General features: G+C 38.8%; 1 protein-coding gene across 1 annotated transcript; it reads left to right on the top strand.

The window, feature by feature from the left end:
• Nucleotides 1-1,811: 1,811 nt before the first annotated feature.
• Tyrp1 (tyrosinase related protein 1) lies at nt 1,812-22,124 on the top strand. The gene is made up of 8 exons (XM_048453433.3): nt 1,812-1,973; nt 2,572-3,040; nt 5,254-5,576; nt 8,630-8,834; nt 12,878-13,045; nt 14,828-15,007; nt 20,189-20,335; nt 21,123-22,124. Exons 2-8 carry the CDS (start codon nt 2,656-2,658, stop codon nt 21,326-21,328), a joined length of 1,614 nt encoding a protein of 537 aa, XP_048309390.3. The 5' UTR covers nt 1,812-1,973; nt 2,572-2,655; the 3' UTR covers nt 21,329-22,124.
• The last annotated feature ends 1,372 nt before the right edge of the window (nt 22,125-23,496 follow it).

Genomic DNA, 23,496 nt, shown 5'->3' with positions numbered 1-23,496 from the left:
ATAAGAACTAATTCAATGTGCCCTTTTGGTGAGCCTGCTGTCACAATGGCAGCACTTCCTGTTTGAAAGGGGAATTTAGCCGGCTGCCTGTTTCCAGTCTTTTCTCTCACCCTGTTTCCCTCCTGCCTCCCACCCCAAATAAAAACATGAAACACACACACACAAAGATATCTAAATATGTAGGTTGACACAATTGTCCCTCTGGCTATTGTCACATCCCATCCTTGAGAATGCCTCATATTCTTCGACAATCACCTCCCTTTGCATTTTATACTATAATCTGTGACTCTCATCCAAATTCACTTGATGGAGACCACAAGTATCAGGGAGCTGAGGAGAGGTCAGAGGGTGAAGAGCACACAGAGGGTGGGAACAGAGAACTAAGATGAATCGGGTCCAGATGGTTGGTATGAGGCTTCATCATTCCACACAGATGGCACACAGTTTAAACCGTGTCAACTGCTTATGCCTAGAATTTCCTGATTAATATTTTCAGACTAGCTGACTACAAATAATTGAAACCACAGAATGTGAGGCTGGGAATAAAGGTAAACAATTCAATGTAGTATTGACAAATCAGTCTATTAATACTAAGTATTAACAACCTTGAACAATGCTGATGAAAATGGAAAATGATATAAACAGTTTAGAAAGTAATTTAAAATTACTCTATACATGTTCCCAAGCCTCAAGACTAACAACTCCCTCTACAGATATTTACCATGAGTATATATAATATCCAACAGAAAACACTTAACGATTATTTATAGTGGTATTTTTCACAAGACAAAAAATATACAGGAGAACACCCCCAAAAGTCCAATAAGTGGAGAATGGGTAAATATATTATTACATATTATTACAATAATATATCAAACTGCCATAAGAACTATAAAATTTTGTTGTAGGATTTCACATGCAGCAACTCAAGTACACTTTTGAGACAGCGCTAGTGGGGGAAATCTAGTCACTAAAGCCTACTTATACAGAAATGGTTTCATTCGTGAGAGTCGAATCGCCTAGAGATACAGAAGAAATACATATTTGTCCACGGTGTACGTAATCAATCATCAAGAGAAATATTCTGGTTTCTTTTACGCGTCAAAAGAAATGTCCTAGTATGTACTCACATTAATAGGCTGTAGGCACAACTGATTAAAACCTGAAAATAGCAAAACAGTGACCAGATGTACAAGCACTCTTTTATCAAGCACGGTTTGACAATTCTGGTTCTAACAGATTATATGCGGGCATGCCTAAGTAACTAGAAACCGAAGCAAACACTCTTATTCTTTCTTACCTTAGTTTATAGACAGATCCTTAGCTGTCTTTTGGTTGCTAAACACATATCGGGTTATTTTATATATTGCTTTCTGCACACTTCTAGCTTAGCATCAAAAGAGCAGCCAACACGGATTGTGAATTCTGACAAGCTTTGTGCAGTAATCGTGTATTCCAAACTCGGGCTTACATTTGAATGTTGCCTACCTGTGCCTGCCTTTTCAGTTTCAGGAGAAAGTGGCTCTTTAAGAGCTACCAGAGGATACCAGTACTACCTGGACTTTGTGTGCCTGAGAAAGCACTTCATCTTGTTTCACCCTTTGTAGTATACAGATAAAGAAAGAAAAAAAATAATAAAATCGCTACAATGAAAACAAAAGCTCTTCAGTGTCTCTAACACTTCTTCCAAATCAGTGTGTCTGACCTTTTCTTAAAACCTTAGCCATCACAAGGGAACCAGTGGGGAGGGAGTCATGTGCTGAGGAGTAGTTAAAGGGCAGGAGAACTCACTGGTGTGAGAAGGGATTAGTGAGAGCTGGAGGAGAGGACCAGCCCTCCCTGTGTGAGTGATCCGTCTGGGATTTACTGTCTGGCAGAAACCCATATGCAATTAACAGCTGGCACCAGGGGACAGCAGACATCCAACACTGGCTCAGAAGGAGGACAGCAGAGATACCTTTCTGGAGTTGAAGGTACTGGTGAGCAGGTCTGCTGGGGGTCAACTGTGGCCAAAGATGTACTGGGATGAAGGAGATTTGCTTGCTAGAAGCCTGCTCCCAATTCCCCTTTCAGATCCATGGTTAAATGTTAGTATGCTTGTCACCTGCTGGCAGATGCTTTCAGTAAATGATATCCAGGTTAAGTCTTTTTAGATTAGCTCTGTCTTCTTTTTAAATTATGTGTTTGCATATAGATATGTGCACACGAGTGCAGGTGCCCATAAAGGGCAGAGGGGAACCCTTGGAGCTTCAGTTACACGGAATCATGAGCCATCTGATGTTGGTACAAGGTGCTGAACTTAGTGCCTCTGAAGGAACAATACATGCTCTTAACCACTGAGCCATTTCCCCAGCCCTAGAACTAGATTCTTACAAGTATAAGTTTTACATAAGAAAACTCAAATACCAGGAGAATGGATTCAATGATCTAGGTATTTTCCTTGATATTTAAAAGTAAATTGTTTTTATTTATTTTTAGTAATATTGTTTCACATGGAAAGACTCCATTTTGGAGTAGGTTGGGTACAGTACTCAAAAAAAGTTTTGTAACTCTGTTTGCCTTTTTTTTCAGTTGGCTTTGATCTAAAGACCTCAGTTTCCTCTCTGCAAAAAGAAGCATACTAGATTTGTATCCTGTACTCTTACTTTTAGAAGAATGAAATCTTTCAAAGTCCTCCCCGTGGCTTCTGCCTTCCTCTCCCTGATGCTTTTTCATCAAGTCTGGGCTCAGTTTCCACGAGAGTGTACCAGTGTTGAGGCTCTGAGAAGTAGAGAGTGTTGCCCAGACCTCTCTCCTTCCTCTGGACCTGGGACTGACCGCTGTGGCTCATCGTCAGGAAGGGGAAGGTGTGAGTCTGTGACCGCAGACTCCCGACCCCACAGCCCCCACTACCCCCACGATGGCAAAGATGACCGCGAGGGCTGGCCTCTTAAGTTCTTCAATAGGACATGTCAGTGCAACGGCAATTTCTCAGGACACAACTGTGGGACCTGTCGTCCTGGGTGGAGAGGAGCTGCATGTGACCAGAAAACTCTCATAGGTGAGTGGAAAGATGGGGAAGGCCTTTTCACTCAATTAGACTCAAGGTTGTACACAATATACAGAACCCGAATCGCTTACATCAGGAAACAGTTACAAATCAGAAAGCTCGATCGTTTTTCCCTAGTTGAGCAAACTGAAGGTTAGGAAGTTGAAGAAACTTGTCTGGTATAGAAGTCTGGGATTGAAACCCCCACATTTTAACTAACAGCGTTTCAATAGGTCCGGAGAGAGGGCTCAGTGAGTGGTAAGAACACTTGCTGTCGAAGCAGGAGAACCTGACTTCAGGTCCCCAGCACTCACTTAAGGAACTGGGTATGCCCACATGTGCCTGTAACCCCAGGCCTAAGGGTAAGATACGGGTGAATCTATGGAGTTTTGAAAAGCCACAGGTCTACCCAAATGTCATGAATGCCTGCAAGAAGCCCTGCGTCAGGAAAGTGAGGTGGAGATGGCAGACAGCTAAGGCTCTCCTCTGGTCCTCACACATGCTATGTCACCTCCAGACGCAGTATTTCCTTCAAAAATGCTTGAGCAATAGCTATGTGTTGGGAACTGATTTTGTATCACTAGAGGTGTTCATGCTAACCTTTGTCCATTAGATTCAGAAAGGCAAAACTCATCGATCTGGACCTTTGGCAAGCATGGTATTCCCACTGAGATGTATCTAACAAGGCAGTCTCTCCTCTCTGAGCTGCCATGGTGAACCATAATTCCTCACAGTGGTGATGGGATTCTTGCATTTTCTATGAAGGATCAAGTGTGTGGTGCATGAAACAGTAACGGCAGCAGCACTTGCTGGTTTTCCATGTCTCAGACAATGTCCAAGGGTTTCACAGTTTATCTTTTGAGACTTTACTATCATCCACATCCTGCTCTAAGTGTGTGTGTGTGTGTGTGTGTGTGTGTGTGTCTTTGTGTCTTTGGAAAACAGGAGTTCTTTTTATACAAAAACCACATACATGAAAATTGAGCCTAAAAAAAGGTGCCAAGATACAGAAAACTCTCCGTTTTAACCACTATGCTGGGCTCATCTGCCTTGTTTTTTATAAGGTTTATGATGTTTAGAAAGTAGAAAATTCTACTGTGGGGTGGTGACACATGCCATTAATCCTAGCAATCAGGAAAAGGAGGCATGAGAATCTCTGAGTTTGAGGACAACTTGGTCTACAGAGTAGTTCCAGGCTAGCAAGGCCTTCACAGTGAAATACTATCTTTAAAAAAAAGTAGAAAATTAAAACAAAAAAATGCCAATATTGAACAGAAATAAATATGACAATATCACAGAACCACAAATCCTCATGTAAGATTTTAAAAAAAAATTTAAAGACTCAAGAGTAAATGTTGCAGGGTATGCACCATAGAAGACTGCTTGAACAGGCTTTTAGAATGTCTTTATTAGCAGGCCAGTGACTACACTTGAGTACTCAGGATCCCAACGTAGCCCTGAGCCTTTTTATGCATAAAAACCATGTTCTGGGCTGGCATAATTCAGTTAACAAGATCAGTTAGTCAGAAACAGAACTACAGAAACTGAAAAGAAGGGCTAAGACATTTATAGATTTTCCCAGAGCTCTATGGACATCGATGGATTAAGCCTTTGTTTTAGTTTTGGCAGGTGGTGTCGTCTGTGCTGAGTTTTACAGTCTGATTGGTATTTCCTTCATGGAGTTGGTTGTAATAAGGTCTCAGGACCTACTAAGCCCTGGAGACCCATTAAAGTAAATTGCTGAGACAAAGAGGGAATGGACGAAAGATAAGTCTAAAGTTTACATTAGGAGTGTTTTTAATAACATACAGAATGGAATCCATAATCAAAAATTCCAAAATTCCCCAAATCCCTAAAGTTTTCAAGCCCAACGTAGTATCACAAATAGAAAGTCCCATACTGTTAATCTTTGTTTTAAACACAAACTGATGAAACTGTGGTACACATTGTCTTGGGTTGTGTGTATAGTGGAGTATATATGAAACAAATGAATTTTACATTTGGCTTTGGACCTAATCCCCAAAATATAATGTACAAGAAAATATTTCAAAGTTTGTAAACTCAAAACCTATCTGGTCCCAAGCATCTTGGAAATGCTATTTAACCAGTTAAATAGCTTATAAAAAAAGATTTGGGTGCACATATGAACTAATGGACATTGGAGGCATAACATGTTGTAATATGATTGTGCTAATTTTCACAACTTAACGTTTTCATCCTTAAAGTCAGGAGAAATCTTCTTGACTTAAATGCAGAAGAAAGGAGCCACTTTGTGAGAGCCTTGGATATGGCAAAGCGCACAACACATCCTCAATTTGTCATTGCCACAAGGAGGTCAGAAGACATACTGGGACCAGATGGCAACACACCACAGTTCGAGAACATTTCCATCTACAATTACTTTGTTTGGACACACTATTATTCCGTCAAAAAAACCTTCCTTGGTGTAGGGCAGGAAAGCTTTGGTGATGTGGATTTCTCTCATGAAGGACCAGCTTTTCTCACGTGGCACAGGTACCATCTGCTGCAGCTGGAGAGAGACATGCAGGTATGTTCCGTCTTGGTTTTTAGGTCCCTACATGTAAGTCATTGTGACTCATTTTGTACTGAATGACAGGAATGAGCCATGACAAAACAATCAAGTTATCAGGGTACTTGTGACTTTCAGGTAAGATTCTTCCCCACTGATTATTAGATCATTCATCAACCTTGATCTTTTGTACAGTGAAATGAAAGAATGCTAATGATGAGAAAAACAATGGAGACCCTGTTTGGCCAAGAACTAAAAGTTTGGAGATTATCTATAGCTTGATAACCGGAACAAAATGATTTAGGAAACAACAGAATTGTCAGCTTCCAGGCCTTCGTCCTGAGCTGTAGAACACATGCAGGTGCCACCTCCTGGGAAGGGGTGCACTGTGCCTCCCTCTTCCATCCACACATAGCCCCTCAGACAGCTGATGGTTCTAAAGTCGATGGTTCCTTTTATGTCCACTGAACTAAATTTTTTCATACCCCCTACCACTTTAAGGCTTACAGAAAAGCCCCACACGAAAGCATCACATAATTAAAAACTGATGGGTGTGTTGTATGTGTGTGTGTGTGTGTGTGTGTGTAAATGCATACATACACACACATTCAAATATATAAAAATATCATTTTGCATACCTTTAATATATATATATATATATATATATAGTTTTTAAAAGGACCTCAAAATGGCATATCTTTAGATGTGAATTGTCATTTAAAACTAGCAATTTTGAAGAGGAACATAAAGTAGACCTCAAACACAGTAACTTCAAGCCTTCAGATGCACTCTAAAGACCCTAGAATATCTAGTATCATAAGTATATGCTTGCTACCTTTTCATTAACTGGAAAAATATTGTCATTCAGAAAGTGAACAGTTTAGGGATTATGAGTTTAGCCCAAAGACAGAGCAGTTGCCTAGCAAGCAAAAGACCCTAGGAGCAGTATCCAGTCCAAATAAAACTGCTTATTATTGGATCAATTATTAAGTCTGTAAACTAAACTTGCTTCCTATTTGAAGCAATCGTCATGAATCTCTATCCCAAAGTTAAAGTCTTAAAATTAACTAATATCTTCTTTAAATGAAAAAAAAAAAAAAGACTGTTGATTTCCCGGGCACTGTGCTAGCATTTCAAGGAAAAGCAATGGTTGGGAGAGACAGAGTGATGCACTGCAATACAAGGACAGCTGACAGGAGTCTGTCCATGTGCACTCGAAGGTGATTAAATGAGTCCACCTACTCCTCTCAGCATCATATTTAAGGCTCTGTTTACAAGGAAGACATTTAATAGATTATGAGTGGATAAATCTGTCATGGGTAACAAACTTTAGATCTTCATCCTCTCAAGACATTTTCCCAATGGCATATCAGAATTTGGAAAGGTGGGTGGAAGTGTCTCCTGCCTCGACTCTGCTGTTGTAATTTCCACCTCGATGACTTCCATTTTCTAGCACAAGGCATCATCACATACCAGGCTACCTGTGACACACAACACCATATGAATGTGCTCTGGCTCCCAAATGTCAGCTGCCCAGTCACAGTTGATCCTGACTTCTAATGAGCCCTTGGAAGTTGTTACTAACTTTTGTAAAGCACAGTGATTATTTTTGTATGAGTAATACAAACCTTTAGTGATCAATAGCTGAGGGTGCCTTGAAAGGCTTCTGAGCTCGAAAACAACCAAGGATAAGAAGATGCCTGCCAGAACGGAGACATGGGAAAGGAGCAGAAAGACACAGGCCGTTCAAAGTTACCCAAGGTAAAAGCAGCTCCACACTAAATCTCACCCTCTCAAAGCAATTCGCCAAGGGCCAAAGAAAGAGAATGAAGGAAGCAGTATTTTTGTAGCAGCAGCCCACGCCCCTCCAAGGATAGCTTAGACCCTAAATAATCACACAGAAACTGGATTAATTAAATCACTGCTTGGCCCATTAGCTCTTGCTGCTTATTGGCTAATCTCTTACATATTAATTTAACCCATTTTTATTAATCTGCGTATTGCCACATGGCAGTGGCTTTCCAGCAAAGCTCCCAATGTCTGTCTCAGGCGGCTCCATCACTTTTCCCGAACTCCGCCTTTCTCCTCCCATGCGTTAGGCCTAGCCAGTTCTTTATTCATTAGTCAATAAAAGCAACACACAGACAGAAAGAAGGACCTCCCACACCAGTATTTTAAGGAATTCGATAAAATAAGCATGTGTCCTTGGTCTCAAGCATTTTCAAAAAGTGTGAGATGATTTCTATGTGGAAACTAGGTCACTGGTCTTAAAAACAACAGGCACAAAATTCATTCTGAATCTGCTTAGCATTTTGTCTGTGAGCTTCAGGCAGACTCCCATCTTCCTAGTGCAGCTTTGCAGTTTAGGTCTCTAAACAGAACTTCTGAGCTTTGCAAACAGAATCTGTATGAGACAAAATATGCAGTCTGTCCACAAACCAGACTCTACCTAACTGCAGTCATTCAGACCACATTCAAAAACAAAACCCCAAAACTTACTGTTCCACAAATCATTTCAAAACTGAGGTCACATGATGCAAAGAATTGTCAGTGCTTCCATTAAAAACAGAAGAGTGGAGCCAGGCAGTGGAGGTGCAGGCCTTTAATTCCAGCACTCTGAAGGTGAATCTCTGTGAGGTCGAGGCGAGCTTGGTCTACAAAGTCCACACCAACCAGACCTATTACACAATCTTGGCGGGGGGAGGGAGGGGGGAGACACATAAAAATAATAGGAAAGCAAAAGAGATAGAAACATCAAAAATTTTAATAAAAGCAATAGAAACACAGTTATCTGCCAACAATGAAAACAATCTTTTCCTCAAATTAAAATTCGTAGAAATTTGTTCATGAAGTGAGTTTCATTCCTTCTACTACCTATATGAGTCCTCCAACTAAATTACAAACTTTGTTCAATAAGGTCCTTAACTTCTCTGGGATCCTAGATATTATTGTTGCATGCACTGATTCTTTAGCATATGGAGAGAGCTAACAGAAAAGGACACCAGAGTCAAGCGAGCCAAGAAAAAGGATGTAAGTAGAGCAGGGACCACTAATGGATTTCTGTGATCTAGGAGATGCTGCAGGAGCCTTCTTTCTCCCTTCCTTACTGGAATTTTGCAACTGGGAAAAACGTCTGTGATATTTGCACCGATGACTTAATGGGATCCAGAAGCAGCCTTGATTCTACTCTTATAAACCCCAACTCTGTCTTTTCTCAATGGAGAGTGGTCTGCGAGTCCTTAGAAGATTACGACACCCTGGGAACACTTTGCAACAGTAAGGCCCAAATGACAGAGTTACTATTCACTATTCTTTATTAGATAAAGGGATTGTGCTCCTGCAAGGCCTTTTTCTTCAGAATGAATCCTGCTGCCAGTGCAGGTGCACACTGAGCACCTGGGAGATGCAAAGCAGTCTACAAGGTGCTCCTGGGAAATAAAAAGTATCTATGTATGTTATTATTGTTCTTCAGCAATTTGATCGGTACATTGCTAACTTTATTTTCAAAAATCCTAGAGTACATTAATCCTCTTAACACACTAAGCACTACTTAGCAGTCATGTGTCTTGGGTTGGGATTTTACTGAAAATATCCTGCAAGAATATCTGAAATATGCAAAAAATCAATTGGGAGTGCTCTGGGAGCAGAACAAGAAGGAAGCAAAAATAAAAGGAAAATTCCATGCTTGTGCAGAGAACTAACATCCAAAATGGATACTTTTCGTAGGGATACACTTGAAAAAAGGCAGAAAGATGCCTGCAGACTCAGCTCCAGCTCTCCTGAAGAGAACATACACAGCTCTGACTACTGTGCCTCTGGCACAGAACATTTCTGCTGTACACTGGTCTGTTCATGAGCTTCCCATTTTCTTCCATGAAACACAGTTACCCTCTCTGTGCTACTAACACAGTCTTAATTGTTGGTGTTCTCTATTATTTCTTGTTTTTCTACTTCAGGCATTTCCAGAAAAATATTTGATTTTCCATATGAAAATTAGGGTTGTGATTTATTATTATATATGTGGTATATTAAAAACTCTGCTTGTATTTTATGTATAAATTTTTGTATTGCTTTAGACACTTAAAAAGAGAATAGTTTAAATATATCCAAGGAACTGAGTACATTTTTATCATTAGAAAAATATTTAGATTTGTACTAATATAAGAAATGTGATAATACATGAATATTTCCTTTAGCAGTCTAACACCTGAGCAATTGGTTCCACCTTGTGACAGAGGAATGAAACTGAAGGTCAGAGTGTCTTCATATACTAACACACTCGTGTTTCTCACCAGGCTGATTGTGCATAGGACTGGGAGTTCTTAGATATTTTCTTGCCATGCTGATGGGTAGACATAATCATGTCTGTGTGTGTGTTCATGTTCATGAGTGTGTAAAAACACACGTGCACGTGTAAGCCATAGGCCACCTTTAGTTGTCATTGTTTTAGCTCTGTCTGCCTATTTTCTTTTAGTTTTGAGACTGTGCCTCAGTGTGTAGCTCTAGCTGGCCTGCAACTCACTATATAGCCCATAGAGATTCAACTGCCAGGCTCTTTCTGTCTCTCAAGGGCTGTGATTAAAGCCAGGCTCTATGCTCCATCTGGCTCTGGAGCAGGGGAGTGGGGAAGCAAGGTTTCTTACTGCCCCAGAACACATTAATGACTCACTACCAAGCCTGGAGCTCTACCTGTCTCTGCCTTTCCAATGCTGATAGTGCAAGTGTGCCCTGATATACTTCACTTTTTTTTTTCCCCCTTTGGGATCTTGGGTCAAACTCTGGACTCGAACACTTGGCTTTCATAAGCTATCTTCCCAGTTCAGAAAGAAAAAGATTTCTAAAGCCTATGAAAATACAGCATAAAAGGAAAAAATAAAAGTGAAAGCATTTCATTTTGTCATAGGATTTCTTATCACTCTGTTTAACAAACCTCACAACTTCATGAAAATCAAAGAGGACTTTTCCTTGGTTAAGCAAATTTTAAGATTGTCAACTGTGACAATTCAAGATGTAAAAAAGAAACACCATATTTATTGAACATGGTAAAGAGGGCTGGCAAGATGGTCAAGTAAAAGTAAAAGCTGATGTTGCTAAGGCTGACAACCTGAATTCAATTCCTAGAGTCCACATGGGGACCCTGTGATATCTAAATGTGCACACATAGACACACACACACACACACACACACACACACACATTTAATCTTGAAAATCAAACATAGTAAAGAATAAAAGCAAACACTCTATCAATCACATCATATTTCTCATACAGTATGAGATTCTTACTATATGTCTTCTTCAACTCCCATGAAAATTGTTTCTTTTATCCTACTTCTGTCTGAGAAGATTATATCCATTTCTATAGTTTCATTGACATCTTCTGGAGACTGGTGCATGCATGTGCTTACATCGACCTTTCTTTAGAGATTCCAGACACACTGTTATTTACTTGTTTCATGAAATGTAGTGGTTGGGAAACTGACTTAGTCACACCTGACATTCTTTTTGCCCTCATAATGCATCTATGATTCATCATACAAAAAGCAGTGGTTCTTTCTTTACAGAATTTCTCATATCTGTTTTTCCCTCACACGTTCTGAATTTCTCATTCATTCCAATGTGGAAACTGTACAGGATTATAAGCCATAGGACATTAGTGACTGAATTAGCAGAGGTTGTCCGTGTTCAAACTAAATTTGAAAGCCACTGAGATAGAATCAAAATGGCTCTGCCAATTTCTTTTACTACCAAAGATCTCAACCATAAAATACCATAAGGAGAACTAGGGTGCGGTTGCTTGCAACCAAAGTAGACCATACTTTCAAGCCTCATGGGATTTATTGATAATTTTCCAAACAGCAATCTTCCAAATACAGCTAAAAAATCAGACTTTATATCTAGTGGAGTATAGTCTATACTCCAAAATGTACATGGATTCTGCAGTCCTAACAGACAGAGGTCTATGTTTTATTGCTAAAGTATTTAATGGTTGTTATGCTAATGCAACAGAAAGGGGGCATTGTGCATGGAATTCAATATAAGACATTTGTGAATGAAAACAAACACAAGCTGAAGTTGCACCGCTGTCCTTCACAGGCCAATGGGCTATTTGCCTTGTCCCTGCGGAGCGCTTATGAGTCTATCAATCACCATAGTGATTCATAAAATGTGCTCTTAACCATTCTTACTCTGCCCCATGCACTGTAGTTTCCTCCATTTCCCAGTGAATTAAGTGTTACTTTCTGAGCTTGGAACCTGATTTCTTCACAATGTGGCTCTGGTCTAACTTCATCATTCCCTACAGCTTGCTCTGCGCCTTGCAAGCTCTTCACCGAAGAGCCATAGGAAAGCATATACCAACTCCTTGTCACTCCTGGAAAGCACCTGGCCAGGATTGATGAGAGTGCTCATGTGCTCATGAGACAAACAGAAGAACACTTACAGTTTTGTGCTTCTGTTCCTCTCTAGACTGCACATTTTACAAAATTTCTCTGACTTTACTTACAGAAGTTCTTCCCCAGTCATTTGTCATTTAGAGTTCCTGGAAAATCTGTTCTTTATGATTCTCTCTCTCTCTCTCTCTCACTCTCTCTCTCTCTCTCTTCCTTTCCGTTCTCTCTCTTTACCGTTCTTACCTCCCTTCAAAAAGTTTATTGATGACATTAATTTATTTTTAAAAAGGTGGAAAACATTTGTTGATTGAAATAAGAGAAAATTCCAGTGAGATTTAGGGGGTATTTTTTTCCTACCTCTCTGAAGACTTGTAACAGATGGCATTTGGGTAAAATTTTTCATATAAGGATGAAATATATATTTTAAGTTTTCTGTTTGTTTGTCTGTTTGCTTGTTTGTTTGCCTGCTGGTTTGAGACAGGGTTTCTCTGTGTAACCTTGGCTGTCCTGGAATTAGTTCTGTAGGCAAGACTGGCTTCAAACTCAGAGGTTCACTTGTCTCTGCTTCCCAAGTGCATGTGCTACCATGGCCTGCTTTATATTTTAGTTTTATATTTAGTTTTATAAGATTATTCTTAACAAAACTCAGTTTCTCGTGTTCTTATATTCTTTTAATAAAGCTTGTTGAATTAGCAGCACTCAGACCCATGTCTGTCAATGTGATACTGTTTTCTTCCAATGTTTTGATATATCAGGTCGTCTCAGTTCACAGAAGCAGGACAGTGTTATTTAGATGTTTTTCACAGTGAGCATGCCTTTTCCTAGTTACTCCACCAGGATCTAATTTTCAGTATTTTCACTGTATATGAAAAGGCAGTAGTCAGACCTGTAGACATTCTCTAACTGTGTGCATGCCTTTCCTCCTTAGACACTGAGGGTGGACCCATCAGGAGAAACCCAGCTGGGAACGTGGGGAGACCAGCAGTGCAGCGTCTTCCTGCGCCACAGGATGTCACCCAGTGCTTGGAGGTTGGTGTGTTTGACACACCTCCTTTTTATTCCAATTCTACAAACAGTTTTCGAAACACAGTGGAAGGCAAGTAAACAAACAAATGAAAAACTGATGTTTTGAATTAATTTAGTAAGGAGGGTAAGTTGGAGAGCCCCAAATTGGATGTTTTAAAAAAGCATTTGAGGGGCTGGAAAGCTGGCTCAGTGGTTAAGAACACTGACTGCTCTTCCAGAGGTCCTGAGTTCAATTCCCAGCAACCACATGGTGGCTCACAGCCATCTATAATGAGACCTGGCGCCCCCTTCTGGCCTGCGGCACACATGGAAAGAATGATGTACACATAATAAATAAATAAATAAATCTAAAAAAAGTGTTTGAATGCCACATTGATCACATATGAATTGACTGTTGATTTTGATTTAGTCACAATTTCAGATTCAAAAGTAAGGGGAGTATCAGATTATATTTGGTTATCAGAGAAAAAATCATGGAGAATTATTGTTTCAAACCTCTTAGATTTCTATAGTCTTTCCAATTTAGTGCCTGGCAGTTATCGGGCTTCCTGTGTAATGACATCATAGTGTAACATTACAGGTAACTTTCACAGTCATCAAACTGTTGCTTTTAAAAAGGTAAGATTAACAATTATTTTAAATTCCAATTGCTTGACAGTCTGTAAATTCTGATTCGGGCAGTTTTATTTAAGTCAAAACACTTTATAACAAATGCTAAAGGTCTATAAAATTTAAATAAGTGTCTACTGAGTATTTTTAAGTTGAAGTAGTGCAGTTCAACTTTTCTGAGACAGCCAACAATAATGCTTTCAAATTTCTAAAGGAGTATAATTATGTCTAACTAAATTTTAAATTGTTACTATTGGAATTCCCCTTGAGTGCCAGCATCATACGGGTTCAGTGCACCACCCCCCTTCAAACAAGAATGATTCTCTCTCTTCTGTGCTCAGAGATACATAAACTGTAATTCCAATCACTAACTTCAATTCTATTCCCTTTTACTATCAAATCTGTACACTCCCCTTATGTTTATTTAAATCATACTAACTCACCAACAGAATTGGTTCAATATTTACTACATATAGATACTAAATTGATATCTATAAGACCACAGTACTTATTTTTAAAAGCAATATGCTGACTATGTTCCCTGAGTAAAAGAAATTAGAAAAATGAATGAATGAATGAGTAAATGAATGAATGACTGTATAGACATGGCAGTTCGACCCAATCAGATACATTTAACTCTATCACAAATCACAAGCCCCAACTGCTTTCTGACCTAACTGGCATTTATCCTCATCTGCCTAATATGTAGAGGGATTTAAAAATTCTTTAAATATTTTAACAAGAACTTATCCAGATTTTTAAAACTGTGTGGAAAAAAAGAGAGAAATTGAGGGCATTTTTAGCATCCCCACAAAATTAGTTTTCTGAAAAAAAAATATGCTGGCAGTCATTAAGAAGGAGAAAGGCGGGAGAGTTTGCAGGACAGTGACAGCAATGCTCTCAGTGATGGAAGCAGTAACTGGGGGATTTCCACTGTCTCTATTTCCATGAAGAAAAATCTGTGCCTTGTCAAAGTTCAGTACTCATATATTTTGACTGCTGTCTTTTGCAGGTTGTTATTGTTAACCTAGAAGCTACATTTGGAATACTACACAACCAGCTCAGAACTAACCTAGTTCTGAATATAGCAAGCAAATGTCATCAGCCATTACTACAAGGGGCAACACTATTATACTGAGGCAATATTTAGCCTGGCGAGCTGTGAAAAAATAGCTTCCTAATATAATCTATGCTGTTGACTCACAATGTTTTCTACTATATCCATCCTTACTTTTAAATATAGGTTACAGTGATCCCACTGGAAAATATGACCCTGCTGTTCGAAGCCTTCACAACCTGGCCCACCTCTTCCTGAACGGAACGGGAGGACAAACCCATCTGTCTCCCAATGATCCGATTTTTGTCCTCCTGCATACTTTCACTGATGCAGTCTTTGACGAATGGCTGAGGAGGTATAATGCTGGTGAGATGCTTTTATGTGATTTTGCAGGCTTCGCAAAGGGATTATTCTGGTGGTGTTGCTATCAATCTAAGCTAGCACTTGACAACCATAAAATAGGCTCCAAACTAAAGATGCAGTAGCTCTCCCATCCAGTCATTGCCAAATACTCAAAACCACTTTGAATACTGTGGAAGTCTCTCAGTACAATTAACATTAAGATGTCACTACTGGCATTCCTGTCATGAAAAGACAAATCCCATGTGTTCCAAGATTTTCCTACCCATATTTTCCAACAAACCTTCTCACTTCCTTTTAATATAAATAGAAAAATGGTATAGACCTATTCTTGGGTTCCACAAAACACTAAACATGCCATATTCCTGATCTGTAATTCTGAGTTGTATTACTTTATGGCCTCACAGAAATGAAAATTTGATCGACTTGAAAAGTTAAGAGTTGTTATGCCATGCCATAGGAAATCTCTTTCAAGTACATTTCACTGCATTCTTTAAAATATTATTTTAGAGACCTCATTTACTGCAGTCCTACTCAGCCAAGTGAAGTATGTTGCTTTTCAAAACCATGAAAGTAATTCCACTAGTTTAAACATCATAAATTTTCACACTTTGAAAATGTTCTGAATTTTAGCTGCTGTGTTTTTATCATGCACACACACTATTGAAGGTTAGCACTCTTTTGCTTTATGTATCCAGTGAGGCCCTCACCGTTCTTTATGTATATCAGAAATCTCTGTTACAACCTTCCCAGACCAACAATCCATATGTTGGTCAAAATGTCTGTCAGAAATCATTTAAAAAACAAGTAATTTGCCAGTTATGGTAGTGACTATGATTCCAGTACTCAGAAGTTGGTCAGTGTTACACAGGAAGATGTCTCAAAAAATGAATTCAGACAGGCAATTCACACATAAATACTTGCAAGGTTATGAATTTATTAATTGGTATCCTGCTTCATATTTCATGTGTATTTAAATACATAACAGCAATGGACAATGAATTACTTATAGTGTTATTTTCTGTCTTATTCACTGTTCTATTGCTATGAAGAGATACCATGACCCAGACAACTCATAAAAGAAAGCTTTATTTGGGTGCTTACTTAGTAGTTTCAGAGTGTTGGTCCCTATCATGTGGAAAGCAGACAGGCATGGGGCTGGTGCAGGTAGCTGAGAGTTTACATCTGATCCATAGGCAGCAGGACGAGAGAGGAAGGCATAGGACGTGGAGTGAGCTTTTGAAACCTCAAAGTCCACCTCACCCCCGTTGACACAACTCCTCCAATAAAGTCACAGCAACTCAAAAAAGACCACACCTCCTAATCCTCTAATCCTTCTCAAAGAGATCTACTTGCTGGTAACTAAGCATTTAAATATATCATTCTCATTCAAACCACTGTAATTTCTTTAAAAATAAATAGATAAATAAAATAAGAAATTAATAATTTTATGATTCAGCCTAGGTCCAGTAAGCTATGTTTTGCCATTTCCCTAACTTTTCATCATACTCCCCACTCCTTAACCTACACCTTTACATCGGACACTTGCTTTTTGCCAATCTCTCCAGTGTTCAACTTAATAATTGTCAGAACAAGATTGTTCTGTTTGCAGTAATAACTATCACATTGAGTGTGTTTCACAGGATTATTTGTTTTATTGTTTTTATTGAACTATACATTTTTCTCCATTGCCCTCCATTTCTTCTCCCTTCTACCCTCTCCCATGATCCCCACACTCCCAATTTACTCAGGAGATCTTGTCTTTTTCACTAGATTATTTTTATTGTAACACTACATAAACTGGAATTAATAGGTTAGAAATGAACAAAATCAGCTCTTGTTAAGTACAGGCTTTGAAGAACTAGCCAAAAATATACAAATAATATCTATGCAATCATTCCCAACGCTGTGAGTGTTAGATTTCTCAAAGGGAATATAAGTGTTCTCTTATTATAGTTTTGTAGAAACCATGAAAATGTGTACTATTCTATATTTCATATTGTGGCTAAAACATAATTATTGCTCATTCGTATAAATTTGGTAAAGATTCCCCAGAGCTAATCTAAAGATCGTGATGAAAGCAGAAAGTTGTTTTTTCTTATCATCCCCCCAACCCCTCTGCTTGAGCTCTGGTCAGTTTAAGGATTCTCAGACCCTAGGCAGTCAGTGGGTAGAGAAAGGCCATAAATAAACAGTAGCTAGCCTGTGACATTTTTCTGATAAAATATAGTCTTAAAGTATAGAAAAAGTCAATGCTGAAAACTTGAGTAAATTTGAAAACTGACCAATCAGACACCTTCCCTCATATCCCATTTATTTCTAAACGTCCCTTGGGAAAGGAGATCGTGAAGCAATGAGGGCAGCTAAAGTAAGAACTGGGGAAGAATCGTGCAACAGTCCCACAAATCAGACTTTTGAGAACAGTCCAGGAGCAGATAGATGACAGAGTTGTTTTTCTGAACTCATCAAAGGTTTTAAACATATTCAAGATTCTTCAGAAGTCAGAATTGTAGAATTATAGAAATCTGAAGTCAGAATAACAACATTTAAAAAGTTAAGCAGGCTGGGCGGTGGTGGCGCATGCCTTTAATCCTAGCACTCGGAGGCAGAGGCAGAGGCAGGCAGATTGAGGTCATCCTGATCTACAAAATCTAGTTCCAGGACAGGTTACAAAGCTACAGAGAAACCCTGTCTCAACACCCCCTTCCCCCCCAAAAAAACTAAATCAGGTTGTTGTCTTACAGTATGGTGCTGAAGAATCCTGTTGTTGGACACAAAGCAACACAGCACATCTAAATGCTAGCGACGATTATGTTCATTCCTATTTACTAATTTTGTAGGTTGGTTGGTTGGTTGGTTTTGAGACAGATTCTCACTATGTAGGCTTGACTTGCACATAGAAGCAAACTATGTAAACCAGAATGGCCTCAAATTCACGAAGATCTGCCTGCCTTTGCCTCTTGTCACTACTATTAGAAATCTAAGTAACATGTAATTTAATATCCTTCTTCCATTACTTTGGAGTTATGTGTTGTTTCACACATAGACCAGAGTTCCATGATTTTTTTTTTCAGAAAAAGCAGCTTGTACATTTTCCAAAACGATTACTACTTCTTCAGCTAAGAAGAAAAGAAGCAATTATAAAACCTTTCGCAAACATTAGCTGAGCACCTAATGTTTCCTGGACAACATTCTAGGGACCAGAAATAGCATGTAGAACTCAGAAGTCGTTTCCTCCTGGAATTTTTGCACCTGTTAGTAAAAATTAAAATAGCCAAATGTAAATATATGTAGTATAGTAGAAAGTGGAAAGATTTCATAAGTAAATAAAACCAGAAAATGGGAACACAGGAAACTGGGAAGACACTTAAGGTCACTGCATTACACCATTGGGGAAATGGGGATTGTAAAAAGGATCTTGCAAATGGAAGTCACATGGGATCCAAGTGTGACTGTTGCCTTTGCTTTGATTCCTCTGCCCATTTTAGTAAACTTCATCCCATAGCTGAAGACAAACTGAATTGAGAGTGATCAAGTCAGGATTCAACAGACAGGTCAAATGGAGAGTTGAAAATTATAGCCGGATTACAAGTCTCAGCATGGAACTTTCACAGGTTACTGACACTAAAATGGATGGAGTGCATTGAGAACTGGAAGCTGACTTCTTTGTTCAGTGTCTAGACCAATACCTAACACTAGTAGGCACTCAATACATTTGAATAAATATTTGATTCCCTGTAGTATGTGGTAAAACTGAAGGCACAAAATATAAAAGACATCATCGTTTCTGTGACTGACTTTTTCTCAAATTAAATGCTGAGTTATCCTTTCATGAGTCCTTCCATGGGTAACAAACCTCCGACACATAGAAACTTCAAGCCCTGGCTAGCCTCACATATTCCAGATGTCTTAAAAGAAGAGGTTAGTGTCCCTCTAGGTACAGATCCAGCACTGGTGTTGTGGTATTCATTTGGTGTTTAATATCACTCACATAAAAACAGATTAACAAGAAAAACACAGCAAGCATTTGATACAAAGCACCCATCCCTACTTTCATCCTTGATTAAAGAAATCCACTTTTTAAAAGAAAAATTTGCCTTTTGTTTAAATAGCTAATGTAGACAGAAAGAGGAAAGGATCTTTCTATTTTATTCTATCTTAGGAATCAAATTGTGGAAGAAATCAGATTCAATTTTTAAAAACTTTTGCTAATGGTCAAAGATGGGAATAGACTTAATACCGAATTCTCACAAAGTAAACAACAAGTAGAAATATTAAACAGCCTGGGCAGCGGTGGCACACACCTCTAAACCCAGCACTCAGGAGGCAGAGGCAAGCAGATCCCTATGAGTTCAAGGCCAGCCTGGTCTACAAGAGCTAGTTCCAGGACAGGCTCCAAAGCTACAGAGAAATCCTGTCTCAAAAAAATATATTAAACAGATATATTTAAGGTCCACGGCAACCATCTCTCAATTTTGAATTACAGACCACTGAGTAAGACAGATGCTTGTGGATGTATTTAAATTAGCTTCTGTAGTTTAAAAACAGAAGAGCTGGTGAGAGTCTTACACTGCAGTGTTGCTCAAGTCCTCTGACTTTAAAGGTTCTACCAATACCAGTGTTGGTTATAGTCATATTTTATTTATGTTTTATAAATACAACTTGCCTGAAGACCAGAAGGTAAAACTAAGTCACTAGAGGCCAGGCAGTGGGGTCACGCACCTTTAATCCTAGAACATGGGAAGCAGTGGCAGATGGATCTCTGGATCTCTGTGAGTTCAAGCCCACCCTGGGCTACACAAGATCAACATAGTAGCAGATCCAGGTAGTGGCGGCTCACATCCTTAATCCCAGCGTTACAGAGGAAAATACGCAGGTATAAGACAGGAACTTGCTCACTTTCAGTCTGAAGATTTCTTAGAGGTAAGAGCACTCTAGTGACTTGGCTGCTTTGCTTTTCTGATCTTCAGGTTGAACCCATGTCTGTTTCTGTGTTTTTGTTATTTGTGATACAGTTGGTACTGCATTCACCCTGTTCTGCAGTGACACCTGCCTTTTGCCCATATTTCCTGTAATCTCTGAAAACACTTTCCACATGCTCTTTGCACATTAGCCATTTTCAGAGCATAGCAGCTACTCTGATATCAACTTCCTGCCTGCTTACGAGTTTCCTCTGGAATATTTTAGATATTTCTATCTTCCCATTGGAAAATGCTCCCATCGGACATAACAGGCAATATAACATGGTACCATTCTGGCCTCCAGTTACCAACACAGAGATGTTTGTTACTGCTTCAGAGAACCTGGGATATGCCTATGAAGTTCAATGGCCAGGTCAGTGTTGTCAGCGAATTTTTACTGTGGGGTTCTCCAAAAACAAATGTGTCATCTTAAAGGTGTGATCCTCACAATGTGCTGAGCTTGGTGTGTTATATTGGATATGAAGTTTTTTCATAGATTTTTGTTTGGGAATAAAAACATAGGAATTTATTATTTACTGGGTACTCACTCTGACCCAGTAATGAGGTAATTAATCAGCACTCTATTTTATTTAGTCTTCATAATCTTTAGAGGTATTTTATTTCTCATCTTGAAAATAACAAAACTGAAATTTTGAAGTTAATTCTAATATGAGACAGGCTATGTTTCCAGTCAAGGAGAGAATGAGTTTTCAATTTCTCATAAGACCATGCCACTTTCTTTTATCTATTAAAAGAAAAGCGCTGCTTTTTTGATATTTTAAAATTAAAGACCTTCTATTGTAAATTTTCTTCAACAAAAGTACCAAAATATTGTGAAAGATCATCAAACTTCAGACTTGAAGAAACGAGGCTCCAAACCCAGCAATTCTTCCTATGCCCATTGACCCTGCACAGGGCCTTTATTCTTTGAGTTGTCTTGTCTTTAACTTTGGAATGGCAAGAACATTCATCTCGATATGCTTCATTCACAGAAGGAATTAAGAAGTACCTTCAAGAAGGCAGGAGCTGAGTAAAATGACCAATAAACTTAAATACGAGGGACTCTACAGAGTCCTTGAACAGTGCCGAAATACAAGCTATCAAATTTTGGTGAAGATTATTTAAGTGTTTGCTTTACTCTCATCTTATTTTTCAAACAGGTCAGGAGTTCACTGTTTCTGAAATCATCACGATTGCTGTCGTGGCTGGACTATTGCTTGTGGCTGTCATCTTTGTGGGAGTTTCCTGTCTGATCCGTTCTAGAAGCACCAAGAATGAAGCCAATCAGCCTCTTCTCACTGATCACTACCAACGCTATGCTGAGGAATACGAGGAGCTCCCGAATCCTAATCAGTCCATGGTCTGATAGCCGTCTGTCCCCTAACGCAGGACGACGGACACAACCTGACTGAAACACAGAGATCACCCACATTTCATTTTGCTTCCTTCCTTTCTTACATAGATGTGTTGGGATTAAAGCATTGCCTTTCGGGGATGAGAATTCAGAATCTTTTCATTGGGTTCTAATCTTTAGTTCTGTTTAAGATGGCATATTGTACCAGCTCCATAATATCTAAAGGGATAATGTGATGAGCTTTCTTGTATTCTAAAGATCGCCTAAGGGCTGTGAATAAGCAATGCTTTGTGTGCACAGAAAAATAAGATGTAAAAATCTCTACTTCAATTGTGCAAGTGGCCATTCTTATGTTGTTAGCTTATGAGTGCATTGCTATTATTGATACTGTTCAACAGAGATAAAGACAGCCGTGTAGCCATGTTGATTGGTTAAATTACATTACTTTGTAATCAAATAAGATCCTGATTAGCTTTCTGAAACTGCTCTTGTTTTGATGTCAGCATATATTATTTGGGCTCAGGTGCAAGGTCACAACAAAGTCACAATTCTTGTCACACTCTGTGAAAACGAAAGCTTCACTTTGCTGGAACACAGCTTTTACTGCTTGTTGCCACTGTGTTCCCACCGCCCATGCCACAGTTCACCTCCCAATTCTAGTATCTTCGAGGCCTGTGGAGGAGTAAGACAAAGGACATTGTGTTGTGGATAACATCAAATGTTTTCACTTCACTTCAACAGCATTCTCTTACTGCTTGTCAGCCGTTTGTGTACTTCAAAACAAATATAATAAAATCTTGTTTCATTAGTTCTTGTTTTTCAAAGATGTTTTTTTTCCTTTTTTTTTTGACAAAGTCTGACTCTGTTTCCCCAGATGGGCTGAGAGTCTCTATATAGACCAAGTTGACCTAAAACCCACAGAAATCCATCTGCCTCTGCCTCCCCAGGTACTGGAATTAAAGATGTGTACCACCACATCTGGCCTTTACCTTGTATTCAAATATAATGTGCATTTTCTTTCCTTTTATTTTGTGCAATGAAGCAATGTTCCAAAGATGAACTATTTGGGCTAGTCATAACAAATATTCTACTAAAAATTTGTTAAAAGAAATAATAGTAATAATAATATAACACCACAGAACATAGATGGCTTGGTATACCAGCTTAGAATACAGAAACAAGATTAAAGTTATATTCACCAGCTTTCTTATTTCAAAGAATATTGAGACTAGGGAGACAAAATACATGACAGAATATGTTAAATGATACATATAAAACAGTACTTTAAATTTCTCAGGTAGCAGGTTGATGTTTTTCAAACACAGCTTAACATGTTTAAATATTACATATTTATTTATAACACTTTAGAGATGTTACTACATAATGTAAGTTTTTTTAATAGACTATCAATGAAACTAAACAGCCCCACTTCATATTTTGGACAAGTTAATATTTACTAATTTGGGAACTTTCATTAATCACATACTTTTAAACTCAGGGTTAGTTAAAGGCGCTATGAACTTCTGAAGAAAGTTGGGATTAGAAAATTGAGAAGTTAAGATTTGACTTTGACTTCAAGGATTCTCAGCGAATTCGCCAAACATAAAAGCAGAGAAGGGTATCTTCAGAATGACAGCGTAGGCAAAGGCACAGTGTTTTAATACAACACAGAACATTCAAACATCTAAAGTGCGTCAATGTGGCCACAGCATGGCCTTGATGGGAGGGAATAGAAAGACTGGTTGAGAACGAAACCACGGAGTGCCCTATGTGCAATCCCCAACATTTTGGAACACATTCTACAAAAAAAGAAAAAAAAAACAGGTGTGGGGAGGTGTCACATGCGAGATGCATCTACAAAAATGACAGCTGTGGTAAAAATCTTCCAATAATATTGATGATAGGAGAGACCAGAAGAGTGAATATGGAATAATTCATGGGAGAGGGAAGTCCTACCTAAAATACAGACGTCAATAATCTCACTATGGGATGCTACATGCTTTATCTTATAAATATAGCCAATTTGCTTCTTGGTTTTTCATGGATGCTTGTAGTTATTATACAGTTCTATGAGGAGACCTTATAACTTTTCTGGACCAGATGGCCCTTTTTTGTTCTGTAATGTAAATAATAACGAATAATGTTCATTTACTGTCTTAGAGAACTGGCGTACTGACACT

Source organism: Myodes glareolus, chromosome 3, assembly GCF_982192425.1.
Source record: "Myodes glareolus chromosome 3, mMyoGla1.1, whole genome shotgun sequence".
Lineage (NCBI taxonomy): Eukaryota > Metazoa > Chordata > Mammalia > Rodentia > Cricetidae > Myodes > Myodes glareolus.
Note: the sequence above shows the minus strand (reverse complement) of the source record. Positions and strands in the feature narration are given on the sequence as shown.

Excerpts from the sequence above, each read along its gene's own strand:
- Tyrp1 (XM_048453433.3), top strand. The coding sequence starts at position 2,656 with ATGAAATCTTTCAAAGTCCTCCCCGTGGCTTCTGCCTTCCTCTCCCTG. Across the intron at positions 5,577-8,629 it reads AGCTGGAGAGAGACATGCAG|GAGATGCTGCAGGAGCCTTC; the intron begins GTATGTTCCGTC and ends TCTGTGATCTAG. Across the intron at positions 15,008-20,188 it reads GCTGAGGAGGTATAATGCTG|ATATTTCTATCTTCCCATTG; the intron begins GTGAGATGCTTT and ends GGAATATTTTAG.